At 38.3% G+C, this 18,441-nt stretch overlaps 3 protein-coding genes across 11 annotated transcripts; 1 reads left to right on the forward strand and 2 right to left on the reverse strand.

The window, feature by feature from the left end:
• Positions 1-590: 590 nt before the first annotated feature.
• Positions 591-9,376, reverse strand: LOC113670891 (uncharacterized). 2 transcript variants are annotated; one of them, XM_027187099.2, is made up of 5 exons: positions 9,243-9,376; positions 2,463-2,541; positions 2,024-2,307; positions 1,766-1,888; positions 591-1,157 (listed from the first exon to the last, which is right to left on the reverse strand). In XM_027187099.2, exons 2-5 carry the CDS (start codon positions 2,482-2,484, stop codon positions 1,020-1,022), a joined length of 567 nt encoding a protein of 188 aa, XP_027042900.2. In that variant the 5' UTR covers positions 2,485-2,541; positions 9,243-9,376; the 3' UTR covers positions 591-1,019. The 2 variants fall into 2 exon arrangements, with proteins under 2 accessions (XP_027042900.2, XP_027042899.2); XM_027187098.2 differs by having other exon boundaries at positions 2,024-2,310.
• On the forward strand, positions 8,339-16,346 carry LOC113670896 (uncharacterized). 8 transcript variants are annotated; one of them, XR_016183406.1, is made up of 6 exons: positions 8,348-8,468; positions 8,576-8,739; positions 11,068-11,231; positions 13,970-14,051; positions 15,392-15,429; positions 15,567-16,346. XR_016183406.1 is itself a non-coding variant. In XM_089195404.1 (4 exons), exons 3-4 carry the CDS (start codon positions 11,154-11,156, stop codon positions 15,921-15,923), a joined length of 435 nt encoding a protein of 144 aa, XP_089051530.1. In that variant the 5' UTR covers positions 8,348-8,468; positions 8,576-8,739; positions 11,068-11,153; the 3' UTR covers positions 15,924-16,346. The 8 variants fall into 8 exon arrangements, 2 of the variants coding, with proteins under 2 accessions (XP_089051530.1, XP_027042911.2); XR_016183407.1 differs by lacking the exon at positions 15,392-15,429 and having other exon boundaries at positions 8,339-8,468; XR_003446193.2 differs by lacking the exons at positions 13,970-14,051; positions 15,392-15,429; positions 15,567-16,346 and adding an exon at positions 12,061-12,200.
• LOC113670890 (uncharacterized) lies at positions 12,273-17,131 on the reverse strand. The gene is made up of 5 exons (XM_027187097.2): positions 16,978-17,131; positions 14,747-14,787; positions 14,266-14,564; positions 13,136-13,255; positions 12,273-12,737 (listed from the first exon to the last, which is right to left on the reverse strand). Exons 2-5 carry the CDS (start codon positions 14,772-14,774, stop codon positions 12,603-12,605), a joined length of 582 nt encoding a protein of 193 aa, XP_027042898.2. The 5' UTR covers positions 14,775-14,787; positions 16,978-17,131; the 3' UTR covers positions 12,273-12,602.
• Between the last annotated feature and the right edge of the window lie 1,310 nt (positions 17,132-18,441).

The following is an 18,441-nucleotide window of genomic DNA, read 5'->3' on the forward strand; positions in this document are numbered from 1 at the left end:
AAGTTCAACAGTGTGCAACAACAAACGACTGTCAAAAAATGCGTGTATTCCATTTTGGAAATTGTTCGTGGGGAGAAACAAAAGATTTATTTTTCCGTCGGCCATTTGACTATTTCATTATGCCAACTCTAGTAAAACAGTGTGCCAAGACCGCCAACAAATTTGTTGGAACTGAGCGATGCACGACGGTAAGTGACTAACGCATGCGCTACAATACTAGCTTGCGAAAAAACACTGAGTTTGAGCCTTGGCTCAAAAGCCTTTTACTCTGTATGTTTCGTTTTCTGAAATTTTTCTTGTTGGAATTTCAACGTAGACATCTCGACCCGGATGCTAGTGTGAAGAATCCTACCAGCTAACACAGGGCCTCTCGAATGCCCAATCCTCATCAGGCCTCGATTCTTTCTTTTTCCACGAACACAACGAGTGAATTGAATAAATCCTGTAGTACCTAACCAGACGCCACTTTCTCAGTGATCATTTTGCGACAGCCAGGGTCACATCCCTCGGCCTTATTGATTCTTTTGGGTTAGTGAGTGCTGACATGACATGATAGGTTTACAGAATAATAAACATGCAATGAAAAGAGGTATACTAAACACCCGTTTATTTCTCGAACTTTAAAGTCAATACAAAGAAGAAAAAACTAGCGTAAATGCAAAAATCTGCTTATCATCCATCCATCTTCATGCAAGACGGGATTCCATCTTTTTAATAAAATCTAAAATCCAGTCAAATTGTAAGCGCACGAAAGAAGATTTCATTCGGTACAGCGACGAGCGGTAAAAATTACGCTGTAACTGTAAAATGTAACCGTAAAATGTAATGGCCATCAGGATTTAAAAAGAATTTAGAAAAGAACTAAACCTCGATTGGAAATAATTGAAATTTATGCTAAATTATGTTATGATAAACAGTTGAGTACGTGTTATATGACCAAAATTTTACAAAAGAGAAAAAACCCGATTTGGCAAATGAGCTCTACCTTAATCTTCTGCATGTTCTGTAGACTAAATTAACTAGCGTGCAACCGAGCTGGATACGATACTGATGTATATGACAAGGCCAAAGATGATAGATGCAATATTGAGCCACCTAGCAATGTTAGAGTTCCTCAAGGCACCATCGTAATCTCCTGCAGCATATGAACTGTCCACCTTCAAATACACAAACGAAACTAACATCAGACAAACAAACAAACAACAAAGAAAGGAGATTATGTAACCAAAATAAAGTTTTATAGCCCCAGTATTGATAACCTTGCAACGGTTGAAAAGAACCATTTTCGATTTAACAAATCAACAGTGGTTTAGTGGTTTTTTGACAACGGCAAATTGGCCAATCAATTGTGGTATTACTGCCAATTGTGATGAGCAATAATTTTGAATATTGTGTGAGGTTTCAAACCACAGTACCTTTTTGCAAGTCTTGAACTTCAATATTACTTTTTGAAATGCGACTGTTGGACATCATGAACAAATTATGTTCAAGTTTGCTATAGAATGACTGTGAATGCACTATATAATTACAGATCCTGAGCACGAAGTTTGCTGAAACGACTATAGTTGGTTAAAAGGTTATCCATACGTTAGCTTCATGATCGTCGCGAATACTTTATTCCCCAACATTTATGGTATTCATACAGAGACTCAATAGAGATCTTATTCAGCATCACAGACCGAGCTTTGCAAGGTCGAGCACGTACAATTCTAAGCCCGTTTTCCGTTTTCTCATATGATGGATTTTCAAACTTTTTCTGTCTTACCATGCAAGAAAACACAATAGCTGCCAGTCCTATGGGCCATGCACAGAAAAGGCAGTTTAACACAGACCAACACATGTGATTTGGAGGACGAGGATTGGCTGGCACCACGATAGTCTGGGGAGCCTGTGCAAGAATAGAGAAGTCAATTTAACGTCCTATAAACAGAAAGGAAGACTAAGCATTGAAGAGGGAAGACAACTGATATGTAGTTACACGGTAAAGGCAGGAAATAATGTTAACAATCAGTCTTAAACTTACAGGGGCGCCAATATTGATCACAGTGTTGCTTTGTTGTACTTGCTGAACAGACTGTTGAGGAAACGCTGCCGGTTGATGTGCTGGATACCCAGGCTGAGGTGGATACCCAGGCTGAGGTGGATACCCTGGTTGAGGCTGCGCTGGGTAACCTGGCTGCGCATTGTAATTTGGTTGGGCTGCGTAACCAGGTGGGTAACCAGGCTGGGGTGGATATCCAGGCTGAGCAGGGCTACCAGGTTGAGCTGAGACAGGAGGCTGCGCAGGCGATGTATATGGTGGAGGATCTACTGCAAAGATTATGAATATGATCAGTTTCACCCTTGTCATCATAAAACGTAATTTTGTAGAAATGATTTAAGGAATTACTCTACAATTTTATCATTTTCTTCTTTGCCAGAATTGCATGTTTATGATTTTTTTAAATAAAAAATAACTTTACCTTGAAGATTCTTCTCGGTCATTTCTTGAGTTTTGAGTCAATCAATGATTTAGTCCCAGACAATCGATAACAAGTTCACCTGAAGATGACAGCGTTTAAACAAGCGTAAATATCTAATGAAACAATAATTTTTTCAATATCTGTCATTCAAAGTTCCTACTTTTTATCCGCTTACTGAAGGCTTTTGTGTTATTTTACATGTCAGTTGTAATTGGTCCGTCAATTCAGTTTGTCCAAATCGGAGTATTGTATAGAAATCAAAGGCATTGTGTCCACAGGTTACAGAATATATTATTCGCAAATTTAATTTTTTATTTTATCACCTTAGGAGCTTTTTAATTAAATTTTTGATTAGCAATTCGTTGATGTATATGAACATCTGATTGGTAATTCCCACTTTAATTATAGAATAAGAGAGATGGTAAATTTTGAGCTCGGTAAAGAAAAAGAGGAAGATGTTTTTCGTCTTGTCACGAGCATGGGACAAAGAAAAAATTCTGAGTACCCACGAGGAATCGAACCTTAGAGCTCCGATGCTCTACCACGGAGCCACAGAGACTTTACGATGAACGAGATATATTGCGTAGTTCATATGACAAGCGTCCTGAATATCGCTAAAATCAGCAATGTCGATAGTGTCATGTTTGTAAATAGAATAAAACAGATGGTAAGGTTTGAGCTCGTTTAGTTAAGTTGTGAATCTCTACAATGTTTCTGGCGCAACAAGAATACAATTTCTTAAACTTGCAGTTTTAATTTTGATTTTGAAATAAGTTTTCAGTTTTTTTATCCCTCTTTGTGAGAGTATTAAAATTCAGTTAAGGACGTGCTTTCTAACCGCTCCATGTTAATCAACTGAGTCAACTTTAAACTTTCGGAACTAAATGAGTATGAATATTTTGGCTCACAGGATTAATATGGATTCATCGTGAAATAAGTTCGATGTGTTTGATCATGATTATCCGATTATCGATTATCCGGACCTAGATTATCCGGATTTCACGGTTATTCGGACTTTTTCCCTGATCCCAATTTTTCCATGAATATTTATTGGTCATGATCAAGATCCGTAGCCATATTCTTTAACACTATAGCGTTGAAAAGTGAAGTAAAGGTATGTTTAAAATATATTAAAGTTCTCACGGCAACCAGTTGGACAATCAGACATAGTTTGATGCTACTCTGGTTTGCAGATTTAATGAATGTAAACGAAGAAGTTACAATTCATAGATCCAACGTTTCGACAGTCGAAAAACTAATTAAAATTGTTTGTACGATCGAGTAAAAGCTCCGTTAACCAGCAGTGTTTCCTATTACAACCACCTCCCACCCGTCCCTGCGTTGTATTGGTCCGTCTCACACCCCTCCCTGAGTAATAACATTCCACCTCCCACCCCTCCCTTAGTACTGATGGACTTCATCCCACCCTTCCCTCAGTACTAATGGTGTGCTCCCCCTTTAAAATGGTCCAAAAAATAGTCCAGTCCATATTTTACCCTTTATGCCGCTGCACATTGAATGTCCAGCCAGCTAATTTGCATAAGTAATTCAAGCCAAGGTTCGACGCCTCTTGGTGGCACGAGGTGTTCGCTCAACATTCCAGGACATCCGATAATCGCTTCAAAAAATGTAATTATGCTCCCCTCGAATGAAATGGAAAAAACCGCAACTTCCGATGATTACAATTCCAATCATTTTCAAGATGCAACTCTACTTTGTTCACTCATTTTCCAGAAACAAGAGTCCAGAGAAATGTCTCGTACAAACTTAACGGGTCTAATTCGAAAAAACTTAAAGGGCGATACGCTAACCTTATTTTCTCTGTAAAGACAATGCATGTCTTAAAGAAGACAACAGTAAATCGTTAACACAAGGTCCACGAATATTCCTGACCAAATGTTACAGAAACATATAACAAGAACAATTTAAAACACGCAAAACGAAGGGACTCAAAAATAGCCTAAAAAGCGGCACCGGTAAAGCTGATTTCACCTCCATGATCGAAGACCTAGGCCTACGTAAGGTTAACTCCGAGAAACCCTTCTTTATACAGGTCATGGTTTTTAACTTTTAAAGTCCAGAAACTGTGTTGATTAGATAATCCAGAGAATACACATCGCTTCCAACTGATAGTCTCCTCGTTCGGTCTTCAAGCTTCGGCGCAATGCAGTTATTCTTATAATGACCTTTTATGTGCGAAGGTTTCAGTTTGGAACGGCATTTTGAGCTTTTCCGAAGACATCAGTCTTGTCAAAATCGACTATACCAGGGAAGAAGCTGGTCTAAAACATCGTTATTGCATTTTAGGTCATTGGGAACAAATTCACACATATGAATATCGTCTTACGCGACTGCTGAGTTAGGAGGGATAAGAAAAGGTTAAAAATAACCCTCAGGTATACGCTACCCAAGAGGGTATAAAAGAGATTAAAAATTACCCTCAGGTATACACTACCCAGGAGGGTATAGGAGAGATTAAGAATTACCCTCAGGTATACACTAACCAAGAGGGTATGCAAGAGATTAAAAATAACCCTCAGAAGGTATAGAAGAGATTAAAACTAACCCTCAGGTATACACTACCCAAGAGGGTATAGAAGAGATTAAAACTAACCCTCAGGTATACGCTACCCAAGAGGGTATAGAAGAGATTAAAAATAACCCTCAGGTATACACTACCCAAGAGGGTATAGAAGTGATTAAAAATAACCCTCAGGTATACACTACCCAGGAGGGTATAGGAGAGATTAAGAATTACCCTCAGGTATACACTAACCAAGAGGGTATGCAAGAGATTAAAACTAACCCTCAGGTATACACTACCCAAGAGGGTAAAGAAGAGATTAAAACTAACCCTCAGGTATACGCTACCCAAGAGGGTATAGAAGAGATTAAAATAACCCTCAGATTAAAAATAGCCCTCAGGTATACACTAACCAAGAGGGTATAGAAGAGATTAAAACTAGCCCTCAGGTATACGCTACCCAAGAGGGTATAGAAGAGATTAAAAATAACCCTCAGGTATACACTACCCAAGAGGGTATGCAAGAGATTAAAATTACCCTCAGGTATACACTACCCAAGAGGGTATAGAAGATATTAAAAGTTAATCCTCAGGTATACATTACCCAAGAGACTATGCAAGAGATTTAAATAACCCTCAGGTATACACTACCCAAGAGGGCACGAAAAAACTAACCCTCAGGTATACGCTACCCAAGAGGGTATAGAAGAGATTAAAAATTACCCTCAGGTATACACTATCCAAGAGGGTGTGCAAGAGATTAAAAATAACCCTCAGGTATACACTACCCAAGAGGGTATAGAGGTGATTAAAAATAACCCTCAGGTATACACTACCCAAGAGGGTATAGAAGAGATTCAAACTAACCCTCAGGTATACGCTACCCAAGAGGGTATAGAAGAGATTAAAAATAACCCTCAGGTATACACTACCCAAGAGGGTATAGAAGAGATTAAAAATAACCCTCAGGTATACACTACCCAAGAGGGTATAGAAGAGATTAAAAATAACCCTCAGGTATACACTACCCAAGAGGGTACAGAAGAGATTAAAATAACCCTCAGGTATACACTACCCAAGAGGGTATAGAAGAGATTAAAAATAACCCTCAGGTATACACTACCCAAGAGGGTACGCAAGACTAAAGGTAATCCTCAGGTATAGACTACCCAAGAGGGCACGAAAAATTGAATTCACACTTATTTATATCAGGAGACCGCTCTTTGTCTGGACTCTTTCTTTTGACTGAAAGTTGAGGCATCCACCATTAACTTATATAATTATTATCCTTTACTAGTTCCCGAATGTCTTTGTCAAGCTCGGCTATTCTTGACTGACATCATTGCAATTTCCCATGATATTTCGACTGGAGGCAAAGTGTACGGTCGAGGGCGATTTGATTTACCGCATCAACAACAAGATTATATTTTGAGACCTTGCGAATCCATCTGCTGGATTTCTCCCTTTCTAATTAATCCGGCACAGAGACCAATTGAAGATATAACATGCATGTTATTTGGTTACCTGGCGTTGAACGAACAGCCTTTGTTGGCGCGCTTGAGACCTGCTGGCGGGACAGAACGTATTGTAGTCATCGCGGAATCGACGAAACAATTCGTTCTTTGCAAAAGCTTTCGGTAAAATTTCCGCACAGCCCCATACTATTGTAAAACAAATCTGTTTTCCTAATGGCAATGTATTGTTTTAGTCATTGTTTTCTCTATTCAAGAACTGAATGCATAATGAAGTATGGGGCTGTGCGGAAATTTTACCAAGCTTTCGGCCTGATTTCACATTAACTTTTCGTTAGCATATACCAGGACTTTTTGGGGTCGAGATTGGATCCCGTAACTATAGAAAGCTCAGCCGATCGATCGAAGACTTCAGCCTCCATGATAAGATCGCGCCAAGTGATTTTAATGCCAGATTTCTTGTGTTTTCGTAATTGTCGAGCATAGATGCAGTATTAATAATTAGGTGAACCTTTAGCGTATAATCAACAGGTTTAAGAAAACGCACAGACACCAACCGACTGAAAACGTTGATGTAATTCTCTACACTGATGACAGAAATATAGCGCCTCCGTAGAATGCATGCTGCGATTTTTTTTTCGGGGCCAAGCTCCTCATGCTATTGAAGCGAAATCAACATTTGAAGCGGTCAAAATGTTGAATGACACAAACAAAGAAAAATTATTCAAAACAAATGTAACAGAGTATTAATGAAAGCAACTTCTGGGAGAACAAAATAACTTAATAAAAAAGCGACAGAGACTAAAAAGAAAATGACTAACGTTAAAAGAAACGCGCAATAACTTTGGCGGCAACACCATGAATTCCCGCATGAAGAGACTTATTTTCGTTTGACTTTGACCATAACTTCCACTATCTTAAGCCGTTTAGCTATGTGACAATTTGTTTACCCTGAGGCTTTTTTTAAAAGAGCCATTTGGGTCATTTCCAAGGCTGGGAGGCAATTGAATAAAAGTAGTCATGACTTAAGCAAGTGCACCTCTGTGAACCATTGTATTGAGTTGGTTGACTTCTGCAAGTACGTTTTTTCTTGCTCGTTGTGTAAAGTCTACCGAATATACATATCGTGAATGCGGGTTTGGTTTTTCCACAAAGTCAAAAAAACAGACTGTTTCATTGATTTGTAAATGTTTTGTTTCACGATGAAAGGTCGCTTTCTTAATTTAATCAGATTTTGTTCCTTCTAATATTTACATTCTCGATTATTCGGACCCTTGATTATCTGGACTATTTCATTTAGTCCCAAAGAGTCCGAATAATCGAGGTTCGACTGTACTGCATGTTTGTTTAAACGACTGAAACGACACGAACAACATCAGGAACAACTTTACCAAGCTAAATCTTGCAACACACACCTTTAATTAATTTATTAATTAGTATGCCTGAACGACTCTTCTTCAAAGAAAGAGAAAGCTACCAGAAAATAAAAGATTTCTGACCCATAAAACGAGAGTGGAAATGTTCGGATGTCCTATCTGAGTAAGAAAACTTTGCGCTGAACATAGGGTAAGCAAATTCAGTGAAGAGAGTAGCGAGAAATACTTCAATGGAATATCGTTATTAAAATTCTTTGCATTTTTCAAGCAAGGTCTCTGAATAATTTACTTCGTTGCTGTCCATCTAAAGCGACCCTTTTATTAATTCAGTAGCATTTTCCCATTACGGAACGAACTGCCTGCGATTTAAACGACTCGATCGCGAACTACAACAGAAACGACGTTACCAATCTTCATCCAATACTGCGTAGTTAATAAATAATTGGGGCGTTAAGAACTCTCCTAGAAAGAGAAATTAAAATACCACCGAACAATGAGAGTTTTGTTGTCTCGCTAAACAGGAGTTCAAAGGTTCGAACTGTTTTCTTCTAGAGACAAAAGGAATGTTCACCTACGCACGTAAATTCTGAGAAAAACGCAACAAGAAAGACAAGGATCCAGAAATAGTTTTTAGGCAAATTAGACGACTAGTAATATTTACTTCAATAATACCCATCTTATGCGATTCTTTTTAAACTTGGAGAACATATTGATGGTACTTTTTTTCTTTTTCCGTTGCAGTTGTAACAGCGTTTTTTTACATAAACAATAACCTCATCAATCTACGCCGTTAATATTTCGTACTGTATCGATGAATGCGCTTTAAGAATTCTACTCGAAATCTGGAAGCAAAAACCGCAGAACTCAAGAGTTCGACTGGCCTCAAAACGGGATCGAATTAAAAGGTAGGGAAATATCTCTAAGAAGCAATATAGACAAAGACGACTCAATCAATATTGCAAGCGATGCACGCAAATTTCAAGACGAGCGCAGTTGTCTGCATTTGAAGCAAGTTACGACTAATACGACTAATACGACTAATTTGTCTCTTATTGCCCATCTGATCTAAAACGTTTTTGACTTTTAACGAAATTAGCCGCTCTTTCAATCTATTTGGCACGCAGTTATCTTTCAAACGATTCAGTTTTACGGCAACCCAATTTGATTAAAATTTCCAAGAATTTGATATCTATGGTGAATCTTATCCTCACTCAAAACTACATACGTGACGGTTTCTCTCCATAAGTCACTCTTTCGGTAGATTTTCAAGCTTCGATAGAGGCATACGTGAGTCAGGCGAATAAGATGCGTTTGGATTTAGTCTGCTCTTACTTCGCTAAATTCCCATGAAGCCACTTTTACACCGAAAGCCTTAATTTCAAGAGTCAATAGAAGCAGTAACTCTTACCTTTTGGTGGTGAAGTTAATGTTTGTTGCGGAGAGGTTGTGCAAAACCGAAGTGAAACCCCAGCGGAGTGAATCAAGGCTAACTCAAATACTACGACAACGCCTTAGCTACGCGGAAGTACTCGTTCACGGATAAGTAACTAATCCATCCTTTGTTAACCTCGAACTAAAGGTAAACAGAGGGCTGGGCAGACAGCTCACTGTCACTTTGCGAGGAGAATGGTGAAGAAATTACGTGCGGACTTTGAACAGTTTTTAGGACTGGCTAAGGAGCTCTGTAAATTGATGGCTTTTGCTTGATATGTTGGGCGTCAGAATGAAAAAGTATCCGATCACGGATAAGTACCGAATAAATTCTCTGTTAACCGTGAACATAAGGTGAACAGAGGGCTAGGCAGACAGCTCACTGTCACTTTGCGAGGAGAATGGTGAAGAAATTACGTGCGGACTTTGAACAATTTTTAAGACTGGCTAAGGAGCTTTGTAAATTGATAGCTTTTGCTTGATATGTTGCGCGTCAGAATGAAAAAGAGGACTTTTATCGATTTAACTAGGCCTATATTCTAATTGAAACTGGTATTTGAACTGTCCTGATCTTTTTATTGAAAAGATGAGGTATCCCAAAATCATTTCGATTTAAAATTTCAGAGAGCTGTCCTGTGTTAAAAGTTTGTGCCTTTCTTTAACTGCTCGTTGTTAAACATTTCCCATTGGTTAATGCTAATGTTGTTTGGCGTTTATTTATTTCCTTTGTTAGAATAAACGAATTTATTATCGTTGATAAAAATGGGAGAAAAAATACCTCACTTAAACGAGCTGTTACTATGAGAAAAAGGCACATGTATAAACAATAGACCTGTCAATTAAAAATATAAACAATTTTAATCATTTTAATTAAAACAACTTAAAAGTTGTTTTAACAAAAAAAGGTCGAAAAGGTAAAAATTGGGACGGGTAAGAATGGTATCCGGTTAGATCGCACCGTGGTTAGATCGCTCCCAGTTAGATAGCTCCAACCAAAAGGTAGATCGCTCCATCAAATGAGTGACTTCGCTCCCAACATAAGTTACTTCGCTCCATGTAGTAATGTGAAGTATTACTTACCAATGATCACTAAACACCACAACAGACAGAGACCTGTTTTGGGACCAAACAGTTCATCAAATGTATATATCCTACGAATAAATAACACTCTAGACTATTACATAAAATATATTGGACGAATACACTAAACCAAGCCACCCAGTTATCGATGCCTAGATTCATATAAATAGACATTAATATTCACTTAAAGTATATAGGTGATAATGTGTCTTGCGACGATTCGAGTACATCGTATTCACTCTGTCCTTCAGATCAGCCACCGAGCTACCGATGTATGATGTATAGCGATGATGGAATTAATGATCGTGGAATAAATTATAACTTTATAGTCTGAAGTGTATTGAAAAAGAGCGATCTAACCATGGTGCGATTTGACCGTAATTCGTAAGAATTGATCATCGATTTGGGTACGAACAAACTCAAAATTGAGTACGAAACTTGAGCGCGAAACGACTGAATTGAGGAACTGTATGACTGGGTTCGAAACGACTGGATTCCTCCTCACCCATCGGGGATAAGATCCAAGAAAGATGCGAGTTTTCGAAAGCAATATATAAAGTGAAAAACGTGAGATGAGTAGATAGGGAAGTTTGTTCTCTTCACTTTCTTAGGGCATTCTTGACGCAAATATTTTTTCTGGTTTTTGTTTTTGTTTCCTCCTTTTTTTGTCCTTTGTATTTTCTTTTCTTTTTTTTTTTATTTTTTTATTTTTTTTTTGAGAGAACATAAACGGCAGCCGTCTTAAAGCCGTACGTTTCAATTCCCACCATTCCGTGGAAGTGCTGTTTGGTTATTGAGCGTTTTAAAAATGGCGGCGCCCAAACTTGAACCACATTTGACGACAATTTTTGAACAACTCAGTTACACTCTGGAATCTCAAAAAGCGGTAAGTAGTGATATTTAAAATGTTTTACATAGTTACATTGTACTTGACTTCGGAAGCGAACTTCTTTATAATGGCCACACTCTGACACACGTTTTGGTATTTCCAGCCAACCATTACAAAGTGGGATATATCAACATAAAATTTTCAAAGTCAGTGAAGATAATGCATTGCATTCTAAGGAATAAATTTTACAATATGTTTTCGGGATCAGAACGTTTGTTAAATCTATTTTAGATAAAATTGGACAAAAGCAATTCTTGGCGATTATTTTCTTGAATAAATCCATTAGGCAAGGTTTGCTTGTTCCTGACCGTTTGTAATGCAATGTGAAATATGAGCTCAACGTGGTTGAAATGCAGGCCTATTTATACTATTTTAAGAAATATTTGCTGACTATGCTAGCCGTAGAGCACAAGAACTCAGTATCTCTTATTATTTCAAGATTTGGGAGAAGACTGTTCACAAATTATTATTGTAGCGTTTCTTTCCTTGCTCGTTTTCCCTTTTAGGCTTGAGAAGTAATGATCTGACTCCAAAATATATATCAGACTTTATCAGCATCTGTTAACCTTGGCATCATTTGCACTTAGCCTTTATCATAAAAACTGGTCGTACCGACTTCTAATTTGCATGATACTAATGCAATGTGAAATATGAGCTCAACGTGGTTGAAATGCAGGCCTATTTATACTATTTTAAGAAATATTTGCTGACTATGCTAGCCGTAGAGCACAAGAACTCAGTATCTCTTATTATTTCAAGATTTGGGAGAAGACTGTTCACATATTATAATTGTAGCGTTTCTTTCCTTGCTCGTTTTCCCTTTTAGGCTTGAGAAGTAATGATCTGACTCCAAAATACATATCAGACTTTATCAGCATCTGTTAACCTTGGCATCATTTGCACTTAGCCTTTATCATAAAAACTGGTCGTACCGACTTCTAATTTGCATGATACTAACCGAGGGAGGTAAGATTTAAGAGCATACAATTGTTGAGGGAACGAGACAATAATGTAAAATAAATCAGCCTCTGTGGAGAGTTTCTGTTGGAAACAACTCTGCGTAAGAAATTTATTTATCATTTCTATTTTAATTCCGATTATCATTATGACCAAATTTTAATGAGTTTTGTTAAACACATCCCTGCATACTTTATACTGATCTTCGACAAGTTTGTACGTTTTCAATCTTTCTATTAAGACACCGCAAACAATGGGTGTGTAAAACTCGTTTTAATGTTTTAACTTACAGAAGCAGCGTTTTGGTTGACTAAATATTGACGCAAAAGTACTCGGGAAAGCTCACTCTAATTGCACTGATAAAAAGCGGGAGATTGATGGTTTTGTTTGTTTGTTTGGTTTTATTTTTTACTAAGCCGCTATTAAGATTATAACAAGCACGAACATGAAGCATCCCATGGCGATAGAGATAATATTCAGCCACTTGGCGATTTGTGAATTCCTCCAAGCGCCGTCGTAGTCTCTTGCTGCATATGAACTGTCCACCTAAATAGACAGCAGTTGAATGATCGGTAAGAGTATTAACAATTTCGTAATTTCGGGTTTTGAAATAGAATTGCACCAAACGAAAATAATTAGAATTTGCCGAGGATATATACAGCTAAATAGACGATCATTCTTTGGAGGCTGTCTTTCATACATTACTTCGCCAGCTGAAACGAATGGCTAGTACATCAATGAGTAAAAGGAAGATTCATGAAATAGATTTTCTTTTTAAAATTGGACTCTTAGTACTGCACTTTTTTAAACTAGACTGAATAATGAAATTATAAGGAGCCATTCACGGTAGGAAAATAATTTAGTTTTGGAGATTTTCTTAAATGATAGACAACCCAGTTGAGGCTACCTATTTCAGGATATTTTATCATGAAAGATACACTTACCATAATGGAGAAAATGATTGCAGCTATTCCAAGAATTGGGAAGCAAAAAAGGCATGTGAATATGGACAGGGCCAACCAATTGGGAGGAGGAAAAGCCATAGGCATGATGATCGTCGGAGCCTTCCAAAGAGAACAAAAGAGAAAATCAAAAAACTTTTTGAAATGACAAGAAAGCTCGCAATGCATGTATAGAAAGAGAACTGTGTTTTTACCCGTCCAAGGTATTCTATTTAGAGATATTTCCGTTTTTGATCGTGATTCTTTAGGAGAGGTGTAAGGGCTCGAAACTATGATGTCATAATTGGAGCCTTACATAAGGTCAGAAAAAGAGAAATTCTAACTAGTGAGCTAAAAATAGTGATATAAAACCCAAAAACGAAGTATATTTGGATTCCTTTGTGAAAATGACAACGTACAGGTTCCAGATGTATCAAACTCCTCGCGTTCCGAAACATCCATGTTACATGCAAATTCCGAATAGTCGGATGCACTAAACGCGAGTTTCACGTTTAACCATTGCGAATTTCCGATTAAATAATGTCAATTTATGGTAGTTTGGCTCTATTGCTAATCAGGGAGATCCGCGCTCTTGTATGAGGGCGGTAGTGAGAAGGTTGCAGTCGCCATTTTGTTTAAAAATGTTTAAGGTACACAAGGGGTTTAAGCTTAAAGTTTTCAAGTTGACTATTGGAGTCCTATTTGTCCTCTTTATCCTTAGCCACTCTTGGGCCTTATTGGTTTATCATTATCAATTGCCAAATCTAATGGTATCCTTCAACCTGAGCGTAGATTTTTCACGCGCAAAATCAATAACATATAGCCTTTCCTTGATAGATGTATGGTACGCGAGTAAAATCCCCATTTCCTCTGGATTTTTCAAGTTTTCATGGCTAGCTGGTCGAGGAGGATAAAGGGGGTAAGTTTCTAGAGAAACTGTGGTGCTGCGTCAGAGGGGAAGTATAGCAAGATAATGTTGGTTATGTCGACGAAGTTGATAACGTAAATTGGCCTCTGTAAAGAGTTTCAAAGCTGACGTTGGAGCGAATGGTAAAACCAAAATTAATAAAACCAAAGTTATCTTGTCGAGGAGGAGTTTCAGTTCTGTTATAAAAAGCCGATAAGAAACTTACAGGTGCTTGCATGTTGACCACTGTGGTACTTTGTTGGACGTGTTGGGTGGGCTGTGGAGGATAGCCTGGCTGCTGCGTTTGCGGGTAACCATATTGAGGAGAATACCCAGGCTGAGGCTGCTGCCCAGGCTGTGCTGGGTAACCAGACTGTGCTGGGAAGCCAGGCTGTGCTGGGTAACCAGGCTGTCCTGGGTAACCTGACTGTGCTGGGTAACCGGGCTGAGCAGTACCACTGAGTTGAGGTTGGTAGGCTGGTTGAGCCGTAACAGGAGCCTGTGGTGTGTAGGGTGGAGGATTATCTGAAAACGGCATGTTTTAAAGATATCTTGATCAGTTATGATTGAACTCGTACATCACAACACTGCTCAGTGGACAGTGTCCATTGAAAGTGGTCAGAGTCACCTTGAATTTAAAAAGGGTGCCTTGAGTTTAACGGGTCAGTAAAGTTGCAGCAATTTGAGTCAGTATATGAGAGTCGCACCTGGGTTCACTTGTGTGTTCTGTTCCATGTTCAGTTTTATTCTGAAAAGAAAAAATATACATGATTTTAGTAAATAGGAACGAACAGCCAGGTATACCATGGTTAAGCAGTATTATTTTCTTGGGCTGTTTATCCCATGATTACCCTTCAACGACTTTCATGTCCTCATTTTCAAGTCTCCGCGATTTCTGGAAAGGCGTTTGACTGTTCGTCTAAAGGAAGGATATTTTGAATCAGACTCAAGGAATAACTCGAACGGCAAGGAAGAGTCGAGAGAAATAGATGCCCCTCGACCACTATTGAATCTGATTGAGGTTTATGAGATCTGACTCTTTTGTTTGGTTATTGTGTTGCTAATATTGAAAAGTCGATGTAAATTTTTGTGGAGAATTTTGAGCAAAGTAGAGGATAGTAACGCTTTTAAACTTTGGTAAAATTTATACAGAACGTGAGAAAACCATAACTGTAATATTTACATTGGTTTTATATTTACTGTTTCATGATGGCTTGTCAAGCATGTATAATTAATTGTTTTCGTGAGCTAAATCTGTGTTCAATCGGCTATCGCCAATCGCGGCATCATCGCATCATGCCGATCCATTGTCGAAAACTTTCAACCTTAGTGGTTATATTTTGTTTTTCCAGATTATTGCGATATGGTGTTTGAAGCTTAAACTTCCTCAGTAAGTTCATTAAGTTGAAAATACTATAAAATTACACATAAGACATCATTGCGTATTACTGGACTTGTTTCTATAGACCGTGACACACGAATAATATTTTTCAGATAGGCATTTCATATTTCGAACTTCTTTTTCAGTGTCCTACACAAGCCAGAATCGTCATCCTCGACTTGGAAGAATTAGACTTAGCGAGTATGTTACTTATCGAAAGAAATCTTGGGGAACTGGCACTATGCCCGACATTACAGGGCTTTGCTTGTATTGTTCATTATGATAATGCGCTGGAGAAAATGCCTGAATATTTGAAAACGGCGTCGAAGGTGGTCGAGCGAACGAGGATATTTTGGATTATGAAGAAGCACTGGATTTTCGTCACTCGCTCCAAGGAGACACGATGTTATTTCCGAAGGACCGCTCGCGAGAGAATCAAGGAATACTTTGAAAGTGTTTCTGTGCTTCATGGATGCATTCGCCGTTTTCTACTTTTCTTATAAGTATCTATTAATTTCGCGTGGGAATCAAACTGAAAGCTTTCATAATTTTTACCTAGTTTTTGCTTGATATAAGTTCGTATATTTATCTTAAATCGTTCAAAAGTAATCGGAAATCAACTGAATGCTCCGTCCAACACCTAACTTAGAGTGCCACTTCTCAATTTGCAAATATCTAATATCTTGCACGCCGTTTAAGCAGAGACGCATGAGATACAGAAAGTAAATTTATGGACCACGTGCAAGTTTGTTAGATTCATAAACTTTTAGCATTTCTCAAAGTGATCAGTAGAACCCTCACAAGGTCTAAAGATTTGTTTCTTAGGGGAAGCTTTTTTAGAGGAAATCAATACCCGGACTCTTGAACAAGACATCATATTTGCATTTTACTGTAGTTTAGATGCGAATTAAAAGATTTAAACTTTGGGTGGATTCATTATAGACAGAATCTAAAACTGAATTTGTAGGATTCAAGGATTCGCGTTTCAGTTTCTAGCGATAAGATCCGAAAGTGAGGTAATTTAAAAATTGCTAGCCTTCCTGTTTAAAAAGTAATGTCATGTGAGACTCCATTAGTGACTGAGGGAAATTTTCAACTGAATCTTTGTCACTGAATTGTCCTAAAATCTTGCAGAATTTCTCAAGCATAAGCAGAGGTTTGTGAAAACCTCTGACATATAGCAAGTCTTTGACGAGTGAAGTTGATTTCAAATAGGCAATTTAGCAATTCTTTGCTTCTCACTAATTTTACTTTGCATAATCTTCCACAAAGTAAAAGAAGCGGTGCCATGAAGTATTATTTCCCATTTTTAATTGCTTCGGTCAAAAGATGTCCACGTGATCTTGGATACGGAGTCCTGACAAAGACTGCATAGATTAGTTTGTTTCAATGGACAATTATAGCTACCAAGTCTGAAATTCATGAGCGACACGGTTCTAAAACAAAGTAATCGAAATTTCCGCTTTAAATGGACTTTGTCTAAATAGTCGACAAAGATCGACACTCTTCGGCATTTTACAAGAAAAGTACAAATTTGGTGTAAAGAACAATACTTACCGGTTTGTGAAAGGAAACGAGATATCTGGTTAAGAATCCTGAAGTCTTTCAGAACCCGCGGAACTGGAAGAGAATGAATGAGCGAACTTCTTCGACAAATCGCCAGGAGGTAACCTAACAAATGTAGCTGCGTCACAGGTCAGCGGTTGACATCATATTGGCTCAAGCAGTCCACACCTGTGTGTGGGAGAAGAAAACAATAGAATTAAAATCAAACGAATATCGTCTTAACTGTTGAACCTAGCAGTGTAAGAATCGAATACGTAAACACATTCTAAGAAGAAAAACTTTTGCATAGATCTTCATATATTCTGTGAGTATTTGAAAGCACTCATCATAAAATGGTAAGTTTAGATCTGCACATTTTAGAGGGCTTTCTTTTCTTTCCCGGCATGCGCAAATGATGTGAGTTCTGAGAGTGAAATTCAGTCGCCCCTGGTCATGTGTCGCATTGTTGCCTGGCTCAAAATCGTCTTCTACAGGACCATATCGTCGTCGGCAGTGATTGAAGTTTCGAAAAATGGTGTGGAAGTCATTATCAGAGCCACTCTAGTTTGTGGATGTCTTGTGCTCAGGGTTTCGAAACGCCTAGCGTTGCCGCGGACACTGACTCATGCAGGTCTACCCTTGCCCGGACCGTATCACTCTATACAATCGACTGCCTCGCTGTTTCGCTGTCAACGGGACTCTAAAAACTTTGTTAGTGATAAAGTATTGTGATGTTTCAGTTCATTTCAACTTTCTTCAGAAAACAGAAGCAACATAATCATCCTTTTTTCCGCTTGATTTTTTTTTACAAAGAGAATGCCATTTATTTTCCGTCATGCGAACGGCTACTATAAAATTGCCATAACCAAGACCCAATATGCCTTTCTTCCTTTCATACATTCATCCTTGTGTCACACTACACGTAACTTCCCTGTCTGGAAAAAAGCAATCATTTACAAAAAACATCTGACAGATTGTGGCTTCTCTATCAACAGGTACAGTTTTAAACATTTATGACGTTTTTCTTCATTGTTATTCATAAACCTCATACAAAATAGTAGTAACCCATCAAGCCGAGAAAATTTGGATGTACGACCGTACGACCATACAAGGTGCTACTTTTAACATGCGTGGTCAATTGTACCGCGGGGCACGCCAACGCCACGGCTTTGTTCAGTAGTCCAGTGGGTTCCGAGTTGGACGACCCGGGTTCTAGTCCTAGTCGGGGCAAGGCGTTGTGCCCTTGAGACGTGCGGGAAGAAAAAAGTGCGAGCTCCGCTTTTAGGCTTGGCTAAATCTATATATTAACCCTGTTCACTGTAGAAAACTGAAATAATTACGTATTTAGTTTTTTTACATGCAATCTGAATTCAACTGATACAATAGGAATAAATATGGAACTACCTTTCCAATATAATGCATGTATCCAGTTTCGGTCAGCCTGTTGAGCAGCTTTATCAAGTTTCCACACAATTT

Source organism: Pocillopora damicornis, chromosome 2, assembly GCF_964200805.1.
Source record: "Pocillopora damicornis chromosome 2, jaPocDami1.2, whole genome shotgun sequence".
In the NCBI taxonomy this organism is placed as follows: Eukaryota; Metazoa; Cnidaria; class Anthozoa; order Scleractinia; family Pocilloporidae; genus Pocillopora; species Pocillopora damicornis.